General features: G+C 33.1%; 1 protein-coding gene across 13 annotated transcripts in view; it reads left to right on the forward strand.

Moving 5' to 3' along the window:
- The window catches only part of SHPRH (SNF2 histone linker PHD RING helicase), an 81209-nt gene that overhangs the window by 37399 nt on the left and 27340 nt on the right, over positions 1 to 16470 (forward strand). For all 13 annotated transcript variants that reach the window (XR_004056837.1, XM_030928834.1, XM_030928839.1 and 10 more), the window contains 10 exons: positions 31 to 119; positions 1001 to 1093; positions 3529 to 3636; positions 4575 to 4717; positions 5511 to 5684; positions 5998 to 6060; positions 7019 to 7244; positions 8921 to 9064; positions 10141 to 10242; positions 14586 to 14657. Coding sequence is in view for 12 of the 13 variants with exons in the window: in XM_030928834.1 (XP_030784694.1) it covers positions 31 to 119; positions 1001 to 1093; positions 3529 to 3636; positions 4575 to 4717; positions 5511 to 5684; positions 5998 to 6060; positions 7019 to 7244; positions 8921 to 9064; positions 10141 to 10242; positions 14586 to 14657 (1214 nt within the window). In the remaining variant the exon portion in view is untranslated. The remainder of the gene's footprint in view (positions 1 to 30; positions 120 to 1000; positions 1094 to 3528; positions 3637 to 4574; positions 4718 to 5510; positions 5685 to 5997; positions 6061 to 7018; positions 7245 to 8920; positions 9065 to 10140; positions 10243 to 14585; positions 14658 to 16470) is intronic.

Below are 16470 nucleotides of genomic sequence, written 5' to 3' on the forward strand. Positions count from 1 at the left end.
TCATACTTTAAATACATTTTAATTCTTTAGGTGAGTATGCCTTGGCAGCAGAATTGTACAGAGAAGTGTTGCGCTCCTCGGAGGAACACAAAGGAAAACTCAAAACTGATTCACTTCAAGTAAGTAAAGACTAAACAGTTTCATATGTATTCTGTTTGTTTTTTTAACAAAATAATTTTTCTGAACGTTTAAGAGGATAAATGGTAACAAACAGTCATAATCACTGGATGAAACTTGGGATTCAGTCTTCTCAATAAGCATTTTAGGTGATTTGTGTGTACACTATTTGAGAATCACTACTATTCTATTCCATTCAGGGACGTTTTGGGCACAAGCCTGACAAGGTAAGTCTATATAAGCTACATTTAAAAATAGCTCAGAGTACTTGTACTTCCAAGAGTAGGTCAGTTTTATCACTTTTGCATATGAATATCAACATATTCACATGGTTTTCATTAAAAAGAAAAGGAACTAAGCAATAAAACCTATCTAATGATAATTTTTAGAGGTCATTAGGGAGATTTGGATATATTAATTATAACACTTCCCTTGGATCTGTCATTGACTCATATAAACAAGGCTCTGTAGCTAAATAGGAAGTGAGCATGGGTTTATTACTTTTGGCAAGTTTAGGTTTGAGTCCCAGGTAAGATGTCATTACCATTCGGAATATTGACCGTGGGACTGACTAACATGTTCACAAGTACCAGAGTGGATATTTAGAGGAACGTATGAAAAAGTGGAGGGAGAGGAAAAATTAAATATAAATCTTATATTCTGCATGGATAAAGGTTACAAAAGGCAGGTAGGTCCTAGACCTTAACACCCTGCTCTTGAGTAAAGAAAACAAAGTAGTAGTACTCAGATTGTTTTATAGGAAAAGTATTCAGTGATATGATCTTAATGTGGTGTTAGTGTTTTGTGTGCCATATAAATATTAGGTTCTCTTCAGAGTCTTCTTCATTGACTGTCATTATTATTGCCTTTGATGTGTTTGTAGAGACTTCATGCTACCCATAACTTGATGGAATTGTTGATAGCCAAGCATCCAGGGATACCACCTACCTTGCGTGATGGCCAACTTGAGGAAGAGGTAATTATTATTTTTTTCATTCTTTCTATGAAAGTATATTTTCTTCAAACTTTATGCTCCATATAGTTGACATATCCTAGGACATACAACGTATGAATAAATGTAATCACGTTTTCCTGTTACTTTGATGTTTCAAATTTTGTCGTGATTTTGGGTAGCAGAGAATGGCAGCAGTACGTATTATTTGGCTTCTCTGCTGATCTACCTGCAGTTATGTGATAAATGTTTGTTGTAGATATGGCTGTTGGTAGCCAACAGAATGGGAGGTAAATAAATGAGTTTTAAAAAGGAAACTTTGATCTCATGTCAGATCTACAAAAGATGTAGCTTAGTAAATATACAAACTTTTGCACTCTCTCCACCTTTCTCTGTATTTTTCAAGGGGGTAAATAAAGTCAAATTTTTGGTGGTAGTTCTCTCAAAGAAGTTTCCTCTACAAAAAGTGTTGCCTATTTTTGAAAAGAATGACATCGAAGAGTGATATTATAAATTATTTTACTATAAATTGTTAATAGCTTATGCACATTCTTCCAGGGATTTTTGCTGTTGTTAAACATTAAAGAGCTAAATCAAAAGAGTTATGTTTGAAATGTATTGAGCCTATAAATGGAGCCTTTATTTGTGTCAACAAGATAAAAAATGAGATATGCACAGCCTTTTTACACTGGTGGTTTTGGGGATGGAGGGGCCCTGGTAAACTTTTAATTAACAAATATTTTATATATTTATGAGTAGAGAGTGATATTTTGATATATGTAGACACTAGAATGGCTAAATCTAGAAGAAAACCTAGGTAATACCATTCAGGACATAGGCATGGGCAAGGACTTCATGTCTAATACACCAAAAGCAACAGCAACAAAAGCCAAAATTGACAAATGGGATCTAATTAAACTAAAGAGCTTCTGCACAGCAAAAGAAACTACCATCAGAGTGAACAGGCAACCTATAGAATGGGAGAAAATTTTTGCAACCTACTCATCTGACAAAGGGCTAATATCCAGAACCTATAAAGAACTCAAACAAATTTACAAGAAAAAAAACAGCCTCATCAAAAACTGGGCAAAGGATATGAACAGACACTTCTCAAAAGAAGACATTTATACAGCCAACAGACACATGAAAAAATGCTCATCATCACTAGCCATCAGAGAAATGTGAATCAAAACCACAATGAGATACCATCTCACACCAGTTAGAATGGCAATCTTTAAAAAGTTAGGAAACAACAGGTGCTGGAGAGGATGTGGAGAAATAGGAACACTTTTACACCGTTGTTGGTACTGGAAACTAGTTCAACCATTGTGGAAAACAGTGTAGAAATACCATTTGACCCAGCCATCCCATTACTGGGTATATACCCAAAGGATTATAAATCATGCTGCTATAAAGACACATTCACGTGTATGTTTATTGCGGCACTATTCACAATAGCAAAGACTTGGAATCAACCCAAATGTCCATCAGTGACAGACTGGATTAAGAAAATGTGGCACATATACACCATGGAATACTATGCATCCATAAAAAAAGATGAGTTCGTGTCTTTTGTAGGGACATGGATGCAGCTGGAAACCATCATTCTCAACAAACTATCGCAAGAACAGAAAACCAATCACCACATGTTCTCGCTCATAGGTGGGAATTGAACAGTGAGATCACTTGGACACAGGAAGGGGAACATCACGCACTGGGGCCTATTGTGAGGTGGGGGGAGGGATAGCATTAGGAGATATACCTAATGTAAATGACAAGTTAATGGGTGCAGCACACCAACATGGCACATGTATACATATGTAACAAACCTGCACGTTGTGCACATGTAGCCTAGAACTTAATTTGTAATTAAAAAAAAAAAAAAAAGAAGAATGGCTAAGTCAAACTAATTAACGTATCAATTACCTATTTTTATTTGTGTGTTTGTGTGTGTGTGTGTGTAGTGAGAACATTTAAAATCTACTTTCTTAGGACTTCAGCATATGAATTTTGGGGAAACAAAATTTAGTCCCTAACACCTATATTACTATATATTCTCAAGGATTATTTTTAAACTACAGTAACTCTAAGAAATTTTAATAACTCAATTAGCCAAGTTTTAGAAAGGTGTCTTTGCTTTGCTTATCATTTGAAATATTACTGTTCTTTTTCTCCCCTCTTTGCTTATTCTAACTAAAAAAATAATTTAAATAAAAATTTGGCAGACAAGTCTTTGGTGTTTCTTAAATTTTGTTACTTGCACAGGTACATTGTGTTAACTTCCATATATAAGGAATTTTTAGCATGACTTTTATCTTCTCTACAGTGTAGTTGTACTTATATGTTTAAATGCAGTTAAGTAGCTTTAAATATACAAAATGAGCCATTCTTCTTGAAACATCATACTGAATTATATTCTGGATTGGGAGTGACAGTTTATATTCTCTGTTTCAACACAGGCCAAACAGCTGCGAGAGCACTATATGAGCAAGTGTAATACAGAAGTTGCTGAAGCCCAACAAGCTTTATATCCTGTGCAGCAGACTATCCATGAGCTTCAAAGAAAGGTATGCCAAAATGCAGTATTTCTTACTTGTATTTGTCTCCAGATATCATTTTGGGTTTTGGTTTTTTTGTGGGGAGAAACTTGAATTTTTTGTACTTCTTGGAATTCCTAGCACCTAGTACATTGCCTGATCCACAATACAAGTTTATTTAACTGTTAGCAATGATTGTTGGTTGAATGAACAGATGCATAAATAAGTCAACTATTTGAGTTCTCTTTCTTTTGAACTCATGGGTTTTCTCTGACCTTGTGTATATAACAATTGTCTTCTGAAGAAAGTAAAGACTTCTATACCCTCCTTTTTATCTTGTTTCTGAGATGTTTTAAAATGTTAAAACATTAGAACCACAGGTATTTTTCCTGCAGAATTTATACCATTTGTCATTTCTAAAATTTCACTTTTATGAAATCAGTAGCAAAATCTAAAGAGGTTACACAAATACACTTTTATTTTCAATGTTTAAATCAGGTGTTGCAAATTTTTGTCTTTCTGATTTATTAATTAGTATTCTGGGATATAATTTTGTTAGTTATTGTAGATTATTCAATAAGTAGAATCTAGTTCAATTAGTTAAAGATTAGAATGAAGGCTTTCTTATGCTGATAAAGAGACCTGTGACCTTTTCACATATATAGATTATTGAATTTTCATTTGGTGTAAATAATTTTTTTAGTTACAGCCTTGTTATATAAATGCATACAACAAATTCTCATTTATCCAGAGTAGCTAGGAAATAGGGGTTTCTCTTTAATTATATTTTCAAAAGAGGAAGCGAGCATTGTACATGGAATATGTGTACTCATCTCCCCTCTGTGATAGTCCCTTTGAGAATAGCATTTATTACTTTCTTTGAATTTTGACACCACCCTGCCCATTGATGGAAGCTTTGTGAGTACTAAAAAAAAATAATAATTGATTAACTGCTACCTTTTTTACAGATTCATTCTAATTCTCCTTGGTGGCTAAATGTGATCCACAGAGCAATAGAATTTACTATTGATGAGGAGCTTGTTCAGCGAGTGCTAAATGAAATAACCAGCAACTACAAGCAACAAACTGGCAAGCTTTCTATGTCAGAGAAGTAAGAAAACAGGAAGAAAAAGTGTCTATCATAACTTTGAAAGCAAAGAAATCCTTGTATTTTTTAGTTTCTAATTTTTCATTATTACTGACTTTTTTTCTCCATTCATAAACTTATACACACACATTCATACTTCTTTTTTGCAGCCTTTTTTATGGGTACCATAATTGGGTTTAACTCACAACTGCCACATACCTTTGTTACTTTAGTTACTTTAATATTTTACACTTCATAATGTGAGCACATTAGTAACTATTGAAATTATACAGGAAAAGTGCTTGGCAAAGTGCCTCGTATATAGTTTGTAATTACAGATTTAATTAAATGTATATACATATATATATATATATATATATATATTCAACCAAGGAATATAACTCTTAGCCATTTTTCTTCTTTCTTCCCAATTTTCTGCTTTTATGTTTCATCCTGCAGGCACCTCCTCATATAGAGCAAGGATGTCAGGAGGGCTATCTGTAGTCAGGCTTAAAACGGAAGAATGTGGCAGTCGTACACTTTCAAAGATATCTGAGACAGAGACATACATTTTTCCTGCTCTTTTTCAGTTCCTGATCCCAGGACTATCAAATTTTTTTGGTGTCTTTTACAGTAGACAGCCCAATATTATACTTTGAATACACTGTAGGAAAACTCAGTCAAATGTTGCTGGTTAAACAAACAAACAAACAACAAACAGTTTCTTTAACACTTTGTTTGGCAACCATTTTCTGAATTTGAGGAAATTGACCTATTATTTTCTTTGTGTTGTGTGTGGCGCTGGTGTGGGAATCAGGTTCCGTGACTGCAGAGGTCTTCAGTTCTTACTTACAACACAAATGGAAGAGCTAAATAAATGCCAGAAGCTAGTAAGAGAGGCTGTAAAAAACCTGGAGGGACCTCCATCTCGTAATGTTATTGAGTCTGCAACAGTCTGCCACCTCCGACCAGCCAGACTTCCTCTCAACTGGTAGGTAATGGAAGAAATCATACAATGAAATGATACCATTTCTTTAAGTTAGATTTCTTAGAGAAGAAACAATTGACTCATATAGTAAAGGTTTTTCGTTTTAATTGAGACAGAAGTAGAAAGAGATTATCAATCTAATTTAAAAAAAAATAAAGTCTCAAGGACAAGGTATGAAAAACCATGTAATTTTTTTTTTCCAAAATGACGTATCTAGTAGAAAGAGAAATGAAATTAAAATATTAAGCTTCTCCTTAAAATTATCAGATTGCTGGTTATGTTTGTGAATATTTCTCTGTTAATCTTTTTTTTTCAGCTGTGTCTTTTGTAAAGCTGATGAATTGTTCACAGAGTATGAATCAAAGCTATTTTCCAACACGTAAGTTCTCTATTTGATTATTACCTGTCAAGAAAATGAAACATTTTTCAAGACTCAGTATTTGATATGGCTATATTTTCCCCCACAGTAACCTTTATTATATTGTTTCTTTAATTAAATTGATTAGTACACCTTTGGCATTTTGATTGTTTAATATGCCCAGTTTTACCTATCCAGAAGTTACCCCCTAAATGTTCATAGTGTAGTAATATATAATTAATTGAGGTGCAGTTTTGGAGAGTGGTAAAATCCCAGACTCTAGAGTCCAATGGGTTTGAATTATATAGATTTTACTAGCATTTTACTGCTATTCAAGGTAGAACTTATAGTATCTGGCATAACTTCTTCAAGAATAAAGAATGACACAATCAAATATGTTATTACTTTAATAAAACCGTAAGTAAACATCATCACAAACACTTGGATTCTCAGAGGGAAGCTTGTTAGAATAATAAATGTGTCCACTTTCATCCAGGTATGTTACTATTCTGTTTTAGGTCAAATCTGTTTCTGTTATTACTGAAGTAAATAATACATTTCTTCATGTTTCTATCTAAATTCTGTTCATTCATCTCCAACAGATATAACTTCTCTAAAATAGAAATTTTCCCCACATGTTTCCTTGCCAAGCATTCACTTCTGCATGTGAAGGAAGAAAACAAGATTTTTGTGTTGTGTTATGGCAAATGAATCAGTAGTCTTTTTGTTTATTACAGTCTACATGATAGAATTAAAAAAAAAAAAAAAACTGGCCAAATTTATGATGTTTTCAGCTTTTCCAAGGTTGCTTTGTTTTTTCCAAAGACTTCCAAACATGTTCTTTTAGAACTCACATTGAAAGTTGTTGTTGAAAAGTTGCTGACCCTGCTTCTGTATTTGCTTTGCTAATATCGCTCATTTACAGTGCTTTTCACTCACTGATAGCAGTTACTGTTGTTTTGTTCTGTTATGTTTTCAGAGTCAAAGGCCAGACTGCAATATTTGAGGAGATGATAGAAGATGAAGAAGGACTGGTGGATGATCGAGCACCTACCACCACCCGGGGTCTCTGGGCAATAAGTGAGACAGAGCGATCTATGAAAGCAATACTATCATTTGCAAAATCGCATAGGTTTGATATTGAATTTGTTGATGAAGGAAGCACTTCAATGGATCTCTTTGAAGCATGGAAGAAGGAATATAAGGTATAGTATTTTAAAACTTCCTTCCAAAATTAAAAATTCCTTCTTTTTTACATCAATTTTGACTGCTACTTTTTCTCTCTCTCTAGTTTTTTAAAATCTTCTTTTCGGATTGGGGTGGCATAATTTCTCTTTGCCTAAAATGTAGTTGTTGTAATAAAGGATAGCAAATACCATAATACTCAAATAAAGACATTCTATTTATTAAACTACTATAAGAAAATCATTATTAAACTGGAACTTATATGAAACTTTTTGTTTAGCCATGAAAGTTTTCATTCTATTATTAGCTTGATCTTCCACTGCTATTTTATGAAATTAGAGCTTTGTTTTCGTTCTGTGAATAAGAAGCAGGCACCAACTACCTTAAAGACTGGGGAACATAGTAAATACTTCTCATCCTTTAAGTCTGGAAACCATTCCAATGAATAAAGACCAATATGCCCTTTCATATTTGTACTTTAATGATTCCATCATATTAAAACTCTGTACTTGAGATTTCATAATTCATTAATTTTCAATTATTGTTTTATTTGGATTAGTTATCCATTGTACTGCTTTCCAGGTGAGATAGGTAAAGGAAGGAAAGAAGTGTTTTATTTATAATGACATATTTTTATTCAATTTGTTTTTTTTAAAGTTTTACTTTTTTAAAGTAGGATAAAAATTTTTATGCAGAAAGGTAGTTATTTGTACTCTCAGTTCATATGTCATAAATTGGGGAATACTTTTATAGCATTGAAATCATTGGTTTATAATAATTTTTTTCTCACACATTACTCTTGTGAATGCAAAGCAGATTAACACACTTAATTACAGTAAGCCTTGGAAGAAGTGTTATGTACGATGTGCAGTTTCCCTTGTATTCTTCCTTTCGAATCAGTTTGGCCACATGCCCTTTGTCCAGAAGAGAGCTTATTGTGCAGTTCTCCCAGGTCTTGGTACATTTTTTTTTGTGCATAACTTTGCAGACCTTTTCACAGAAGAGCTACTTGAATGAGGTCCCGCTATATATATCCACCAGATCTACCTGAAAATGTAAAGTCAGTGAAGAGAGCCTGTCAAAAAATGCATACTGATTGATACCATTTCTGTGAATTTCAGAAACATATATAACTGAATTATTAAGAATACGTTTCATATACTATAAGTTCAGTGAAAAGTGTAGCAGGATAAGTACAATTCAGAATAGTGGTTGCTCCATGGTTGGGTATTGAAGGAGGGATATGTGAGGAAAGAGTGATACAGTTGAGAAAGAACATGCAGAGCCTTTCTAAGGAATTCATATTATTCTTTCTCTGGTGGGTACTTGATTGTATATTTTAGTATTCTTCATACCATTTATACATAGTTGAATATGTGAAATATGTTACAATAAAAACATTTTAAAAAAATGAAACAGAGAAGAGATTCTGGCAGCCTACAATTGGACTTTATAAAGATTTTTGGTCCTACCAAGAAATCTTTGTATTCTGTTCCTGAGAATCTAAAGAGGCGGTGTCCTATAGAGATTTTTTCATTCACATTTCATTCTAAAAATGACCCCAGGAACTACTTGTTTTAGACACATAGCGAAAAAATGTGAGATGTCATTGAAGATGTTTGCTTAAGGCACATCTTGGTGGTTTTAACCAGTTTTAATTACATGCTTTACCACTGTGTTTGTCTTTTCTGTTCAGTTGCTTCATGAATATTGGATGGCTCTGAGGAATCGTGTGTCTGCTGTTGATGAACTTGCAATGGCTACAGAACGACTAAGAGTGCGTGATCCTAGGGAGCCAAAGCCTAATCCGCCTGTTCCTCATATCATTGAACCACACGAGGTAATTGGCAAGTAAATCACAGAATAGGGAACAGCAAGCAGATGTCACAGATATCAGAGACCCATAGAAGAGGCGGAATCAGGGCACTGAGCTCTACTATAAGTGTGTATTTAATCTCCATTTTTAATTTGACCCATAGAAAATTGTCTTTGTAGATAAAAAATGGTCGAAGATGAGCAATTTCGTATCTCATACATGCTTAGCATTTTGGTGCATCTTGTTTCTCTCCAGGTTGCACGTTCATCTGTTTTTGAGTTTAAAACCTTGTATGTGCTATTAAGACCAATAGATATTCTCAGTCACTTTTTAGACATTTTCTGTTACCTTAGTTTTATCAGAAGTAGAAAAATCTTCCTTAAAAACAACTGAAACCTTTTCTTTTGCAGTGTTTCTTTTGCTAATGATGAACTAATATTAACAACTTTACCTTCTAATAAATTTGTCTTTGTAACTCAGGTTTAAAAACATTACTCCACCAATCTTTTTTATTCTCCATTAAAATATATTATTTCCTTTATAATTCATTATTATTTCTTTTTTGTTTAGTGCTTTAAGTCTTTCTGTACAGCTTGGAGACTGTAACTTGGAAAAATTTAGATATATTCATTATATACTATATCACTTAAATGTGAATTCTGAATAAGTTTTTCTGAGAAAATAAATTCTTGTTTGAGTGTTCCTTCTCTGCTGTATTCTACCAGGGGGACAAAGGAAAGAAGGGCAGAGAAATTCTTTCCTGGATTTCATGAAATCACTGAGGCCAGAGCAACAAATCATTTAACTTTTCTTTATTCCATGGATGTATTACTGAAAAAAATGGTACATAATAGAATTTGAGTTTGTTTTTTATCTAACTTCAGGTACAGAGGGACATTTCCTATTTGAAAGAAAAAAAAAGTCATTTGAAATATATTATCTAGTATCTATTTTGAAAACTTGTGTTTTAGAATGTAAATGGGTTTTTTTAAAAAACAAAATACATTTGTATTACTGGAGAATTGAGAATTGTTCATATTTAATATAATTTAACTGTCTTTCTGAAAGAATAAAGAAGTTTTTATTTTTATTTTCTTTAGGTAGAACAAAACCGAATAAAACTACTAAATGATAAAGCTGTTGCTACATCACAGCTTCAGAAAAAACTTGGACAGCTTCTTTACCTAACTAATTTGGAGAAGGTATTGTTTTTAAGACATGCTACTTTTTCCTATGCTGTATTATCATAAATGATTTTAGTGACTCCTTTCATAATGGTGCAAATTTTTTAAATTAATATTTTGTGTTATATGAGTCCGAACACTGTGTCTCTACAATAGCTACAGAGATCACAGAAGAATATTGTATCTATAGTAATTATATTATGCAGATGATATAGAAGGCATGCACTGTATAGTAGAGAACAATGTAAATGGACTATAGTTCAAAGCCTTGAATAGTAAAAGTATTACAACGTATCTCTTGGTGAAAATAGCATAATACAATTTATACACATGCATTCATTTGTAAATACAAAAATATTTTGTAATTTGTTATTTGAAACTGTGAAGTGTGTTTGGAAAGCTACTAAATCAGAGTACATGGTAATAAAGGTAGACTTCAAATATTAAGTATAATTCAAAACATGTTCTGAGTTGTGATCTAAGTATTATATTGGACACTGATGAATTGGGGGGCCTTGATTAAATATAATTTCGTTTTATTGCAGGCATTCATATTTTGCTAGTTGACAGAGGACCTTCTAGGGGCAAGATAGGGTAGTAAATATTTGGATAGGGCAAGTGAGGACAAGCTATAGATTTGAATTCTTCTGGAAACTGGCATAACATATATTTAAAGTGAATCAGTAAATCTCAGACAAAATGAAAAGTTAGACATTCATTATAGATATAACATGGTGACTAAGAAGATAGACTTTGGATCTGGACAGCCCAATTTTGAATCGTGACTCCACTATTTTCTAGATATGTGACTTTATTTAAGTTATTCACTTTTCCTTGCATCATCAGTAAAATGAGAATGATATCAACACTACTTTATAGTATAGGGCTGTCTTGAGGATTATGTGAATTAATATATGTAAAATGCCAGAGTAATTTCTGCTCTGTTAAGCACTTTCTCGGTTTTTGCTGCTATTAATATTATTAAGATCCTTATTATTGTTATGATTACCAACACTTATTCTGAAAGGTAAAAAGAAGAAAAAAATTTAAAAGTTTCATGCAAATTGCTAACATTAAGAAGATAACACTTAGGCTGGGCGTGGTGGCTCAGCACTTTGGGAGGCCAAGGAGTTTGAGACCATGCTGACCAACATGGTGAAACCCCGTCTCTACTAAAGATACAAAAAATTACCGGCATGGTAGCACATGCCTGTAATCCCAGCTACTCGGGAGGCTGAGGCAGGAGAATCACTTGAAGCAGAGGTTGCAGTGAGTTGAGATCGCGCCATTGCACTCCAGCCTAGGCGACAGAGCGAGACTCCATCTCAAAAAAAAAGATAACACTAAGGAAAAATGTCTCAACATTCCTGGGCATAACTTTTTTAAATGTAAGATTTCTATACTTTAAATATGATAGTCAAAATAAAAAGACAGTTATCTTGTATGTCATTGTTTATATGTTAAAATATTTTTTAAAACCTAAAATTTTAAGGATATAAATACTCTACCTAAGAAAATCCATTTGGCTATTAATAAAAGAAAAAGCATTTAATCTATAATGATGGAAAAATCAAATTACACGGGTGCTATTTTCTGCCAATAAGTAGGCACAGATATTTTAAATGATTACACACCCCAGTGGTGAAAAAGGGCAGGGAATGGATGCATTTTATGCATTACCAATGGAAATATAAATTTATATAAGCTTTTCCTAAAAGCATTTTAACAATATCTATCAACAATTTTATGTAGGTTGAACATCTCAAATCCAAAACTTGAAATGCTCCAGTGAGCATTTCCTTTGAGTATTGTATCAGCACTCAAAAAGTTTATGATTTTAGAGTGTTCTAGATTACAGATTTTTGGATTTGGAATGCTCAACCTGTATATGAAAGAAAGGAAAAGGAAAACTGGACAACATAGATAAAATGAACTGGAATCTACACGGTAGGATTAAATGGACATTATAGAACTATAAAAATACAGTATCTGAAATCAAAAACTCTTTGAATGGAAACCAGACACAGAAAAAAACAGGATTCATGAACTCAGGTACAGTACAATAGAAAATACCCAATTTGAAGTAGCATAGATAGAAAAAGAGCAAAATAGGGCAAAAGAGATTTGAGACACAGTTGTTTGATCTAGCATACTTGTAATTTCATAGATCTAGCGTACTTGTAATTGAAGTTCAAGAGGAAGAGAATAGGACAGGAGCTTGAAGAGATAATGACCGAGAACTTTCTAAAACTGATAAAAGTATGACAAATGACTTAAAGATTCAAGAAGTTAAGAAACACTAAGCAGAATAAGTAAAGAAGACAACAAAATACTGCCTAGGTACATCATAGTCAAACTGCTGGAAACCAAAAATAATGAAAAATAGAAATAAAAAAAGTTGAGAGATAAAACACTTAATACTTACAAAGGAGCACTAATAAAACTGGTGACTACATAGAGATATTTTTCTTTTCACCTTTAGAGATGTTTCAGTGTTTCCATAGTTTAGCCAGTTGACATTGGAACATCTTCAAACTGCTAAAAGAAAAAAAACAGCCAAGCTAAAGTTCTATACTTAATGAAAATTTCCTTTTTTAAAAAAAGTGAAATAAAGATATTTTCAGACAAACATAAACTGGAAGAAGTCATCTCCAATAAACCCACATCACAATAAGTATTAAAGGAGCTTCTTTGGATTGAAGGAAAATTATTTCAGATTGAAGGATGCAATTACAGTAAGGAATGAAGAGCAAAAGCTTAAATACGTGGATAAATATGCAAGGATATTGACTATTTAAAAGCAACAATGCTGTCTTATGGGTTATACAACATATATAGAACTAAAATATTTGTCAGTAGCACAAAGGAAGGAGGTAAGCAGAGGTAAACTATTATAAGATTGCTCCAGAGGAATGGACAAAAAAGTCCGTAAGGCTATTGATCGTTTGAACACTAATGAACAAATATGACCCAATTGACACAGACCACTATACCCAACAACTTCAGAATGCATATTTTTTAGGTGTACATGAAACATTTATCAAAATAGACCTTATGCTAATTCAAAAAGCAGCTCTTAAAAGTATGTGAGAGCATGTTTTCTGACTGAAGAGGAATTTAAACCAGAAATCAGTAATGGAAAAGTAACTAGATAAATCCCTAAAAGTTTAGAAATTGACAGGATACTTCCGAATAACCCATGGGTCAAAGAAGAAGTCAAAATGGAGGTTAGAGAATGCTCTGAACTGAGTGAAAGTAAAAATATGTGACAGTGCTTAGAGGAAAATTTATAACTTGTTTAACTTAAGGATCTGCAAATTATCCTGCATGGGAAAAATTCATCCCACTACCTTTTTTCGTAAGTAAAGTTTTATTGGAATACAGCCACACTCATTCATTTACCTGTTGTCTGTGGCTGCATTCATGCCACAGTAGCAGAATTGAGTAGTTACAACACAGATCATATGGCCCACAAGGCCTAAAATATTTATAATCTCACCGTTTATATAAATGTCAACTCTTTATTGATATATTGGAAAAGAAGAGCTATTGTGAATTATAGTAGATTATTTACAAAGTGCTACAGCAATGACCCTTCCATTCTTGTTGCCCTTTGGAACTCGGTGAGACTATCTGAAAAAGCCTAGTTTACCTTCTTGAGCAGCAGAACCCTCAGCTCAGCCCTCCCTGCAGAACAGATAGCCTATCAACTGCCAAACATGAGCATGAGGCCTTCATAGACCATCCAACCCCAGCCAACTCAGCCCATCCCCAAATCACCTGTAGTATCATGGGAAACATGTTTAAGTCACTAAATTTGTAGGTGATTTATTATATGTAAAAAGGAAAACTGGACAACATAGTAAAACGAAACGGACTCTATATGGTAAGATCAAATGAACATTATGGAACTGTAAAATATATACATACATTATTGATTTACTTATAAAAATCAATAATTAATAGAGGAAAAGAATAATTCATTGATTCAATTTGTTTAGATGCCTTATCTGAAAATCTGTTACCTGAAATGCTCCGATAAGCGTTTACCTTGATTGTCATGTCAGCACTCAAATAGTTTGGATTTTGGAGCATCAGATTTCGGATTTTGGATTAGGGATATTCAATCTGTATGATTAAAATTGTTTTCTTTTTTTTTTTCCCACTCCTTGAATAAATGATATTTGTAAGTAAGTCTCAGGAATAATAATGTTAGGTAATATATTGATGGGTCATCTACATTGTTAGATTATGTAAATTGTAATTGCCGGTATTCATTTCCATAAATGAGTTACAAAACATGGATCAGGTTTTATATGTAAAAATGTAACTAATGTATTTTTTAATTCTTTTTTGAATAGTCTCAAGACAAAACATCAGGAGGTATTAATCCAGAACCTTGTCCAATCTGTGCTCGACAGCTGGGAAAACAGGTAAAATTATAATAAACATCAGATGCATTTATAAAATACCTTATGGTTTTCCAAGGTTTCTACATAAAATTTTTCTTTCGCTCTCTCTCGTTTTTCCCACCACTAGTTTCTATGAAAGGCAAGTATTACCATCATCTTAAAGATAGCACTAGAGGTTAGGTGACATGCTTAGGGTTAGATATTTGAGCAATGCTTTTCTGAAATGGGAAGTGAAAAAATATTTCTAGAATGACCCCATCTTTTTCATTAAAGATGCATAGTTTCGAACATTGTTTCCAGTCACAAGGTTGTGTCCAGTAATTTGACTTTGTCAGGTTAATATAGTTATTCAGTGAATTATACAGAAATGTAATATAACGCACATAGGTTTACTTAAGGTATTACATTAGTATAGAATATAGTTCTTACTTGCCAGTATTAATATCTCGTAATACTTGTACTTTAGAGTACAAATTATTCTCTCCTACGGAAATTTAGATGTGATTTTGGTAGACCACTTAAATATATTTCTTTGTGAATATTAGTATGCATAATGTTCATAAACATATTCTCCTCTAGGAGAACTGCAATTTATGAAAATACAAGTTTCTGCTTTCTATGATAAATCTATATATCTATATCAGAATATTCATTGCCCTTGAAAATTTGAAAGATAAGCCTATTATTGTTGAAGAAGTAGAGATATTCTTGGCTGGTTTTTTCTATGGAACCGAGAGTTGAAAGGTAGATATATGCATTCCATATTCTGACCAGTAATAATCAAGAAGAAAGTACCTTTTAGTTTCCAAGATTGGTGGAGAAGGTGAGATCACAGGAATATGTGGTAATACATCTTAAAGGGAAAGATGCTACATTGGAAACTGAGCAAATAGTAGTGTACAAATGCTGGTGACTTCTGACAAAAGTCAGTGATGAAACTGTGATAAAAGTTGTGATAAAAATGGAAGAAATCATGACATAAAGTAGTCTTTTTTGCTTTTAGTTTTGATAAGATTTATGCAACTAGACTGTCTCAGACATTTTATTTCATTTTGTCTTAAACATTTTCAGTTTTTAAAGTTCTTTCATGTACATTAGTTCATTTAATTCTAGCATAACCTAGAAGACCATATTGGATTTCAATAATAGTAACAAAACTACTTTTCAAGCCCTGTTCATACTCACAATGCATAGTAGCTGTATATTTTTTTTCCTTTTTGGCTCCCCAGTTCTCCCCTTCTTCTAATTTAGAGCTATTAAATTAGAATCTATCAGAGATGACTCATATATACCAGCTGATGCCCCTGGAGGCATTGCCATTTGTCTCTTCTGTTTGGGTCAGTCAGCTTCCTGTCACTCCTAATGCTCAGGTGCCAGGTATCTCATTGCTTCTTCTCCATTGCACATGTAGGTGGACCTGTCTTGACATTTAGTTGGTCCATTTTGAGCTCCATTGAGTCACAAAACTCCTTTCTAATAGAGTACCCCAGTGGCGCTAGAGGTACATAAAGTATGATAAAGTATAGTGCTGCTCTGTGTCATACAAAAATGCTAGTAAAACAGCTCTTCGTTTTCATTAGTCTTAACTCCTGTGGACTCTGGCAGAGGTGCAGCTAGAGAACAGTAGGAATAGTATTAGCTGATAACAGGCAAAATAGTGGTTTTAAAACCAAGCTTATATACCTCAATTTTCTCTTCTTTCAATGTGAATTCTTTTCCTAAGAGCATCTTAGTTGATTCAGCAAAGAACCTCAAGTGGCCCAGCCTCATATTTTCTTTCCATACATGTGCAAATCCTAAAAAAAAAAAAAAAGTAGCTTAAGGATTTAAAAGT

The sequence above is a fragment of the Rhinopithecus roxellana genome, chromosome 4, assembly GCF_007565055.1.
Source record: "Rhinopithecus roxellana isolate Shanxi Qingling chromosome 4, ASM756505v1, whole genome shotgun sequence".
In the NCBI taxonomy this organism is placed as follows: domain Eukaryota; kingdom Metazoa; phylum Chordata; class Mammalia; order Primates; family Cercopithecidae; genus Rhinopithecus; species Rhinopithecus roxellana.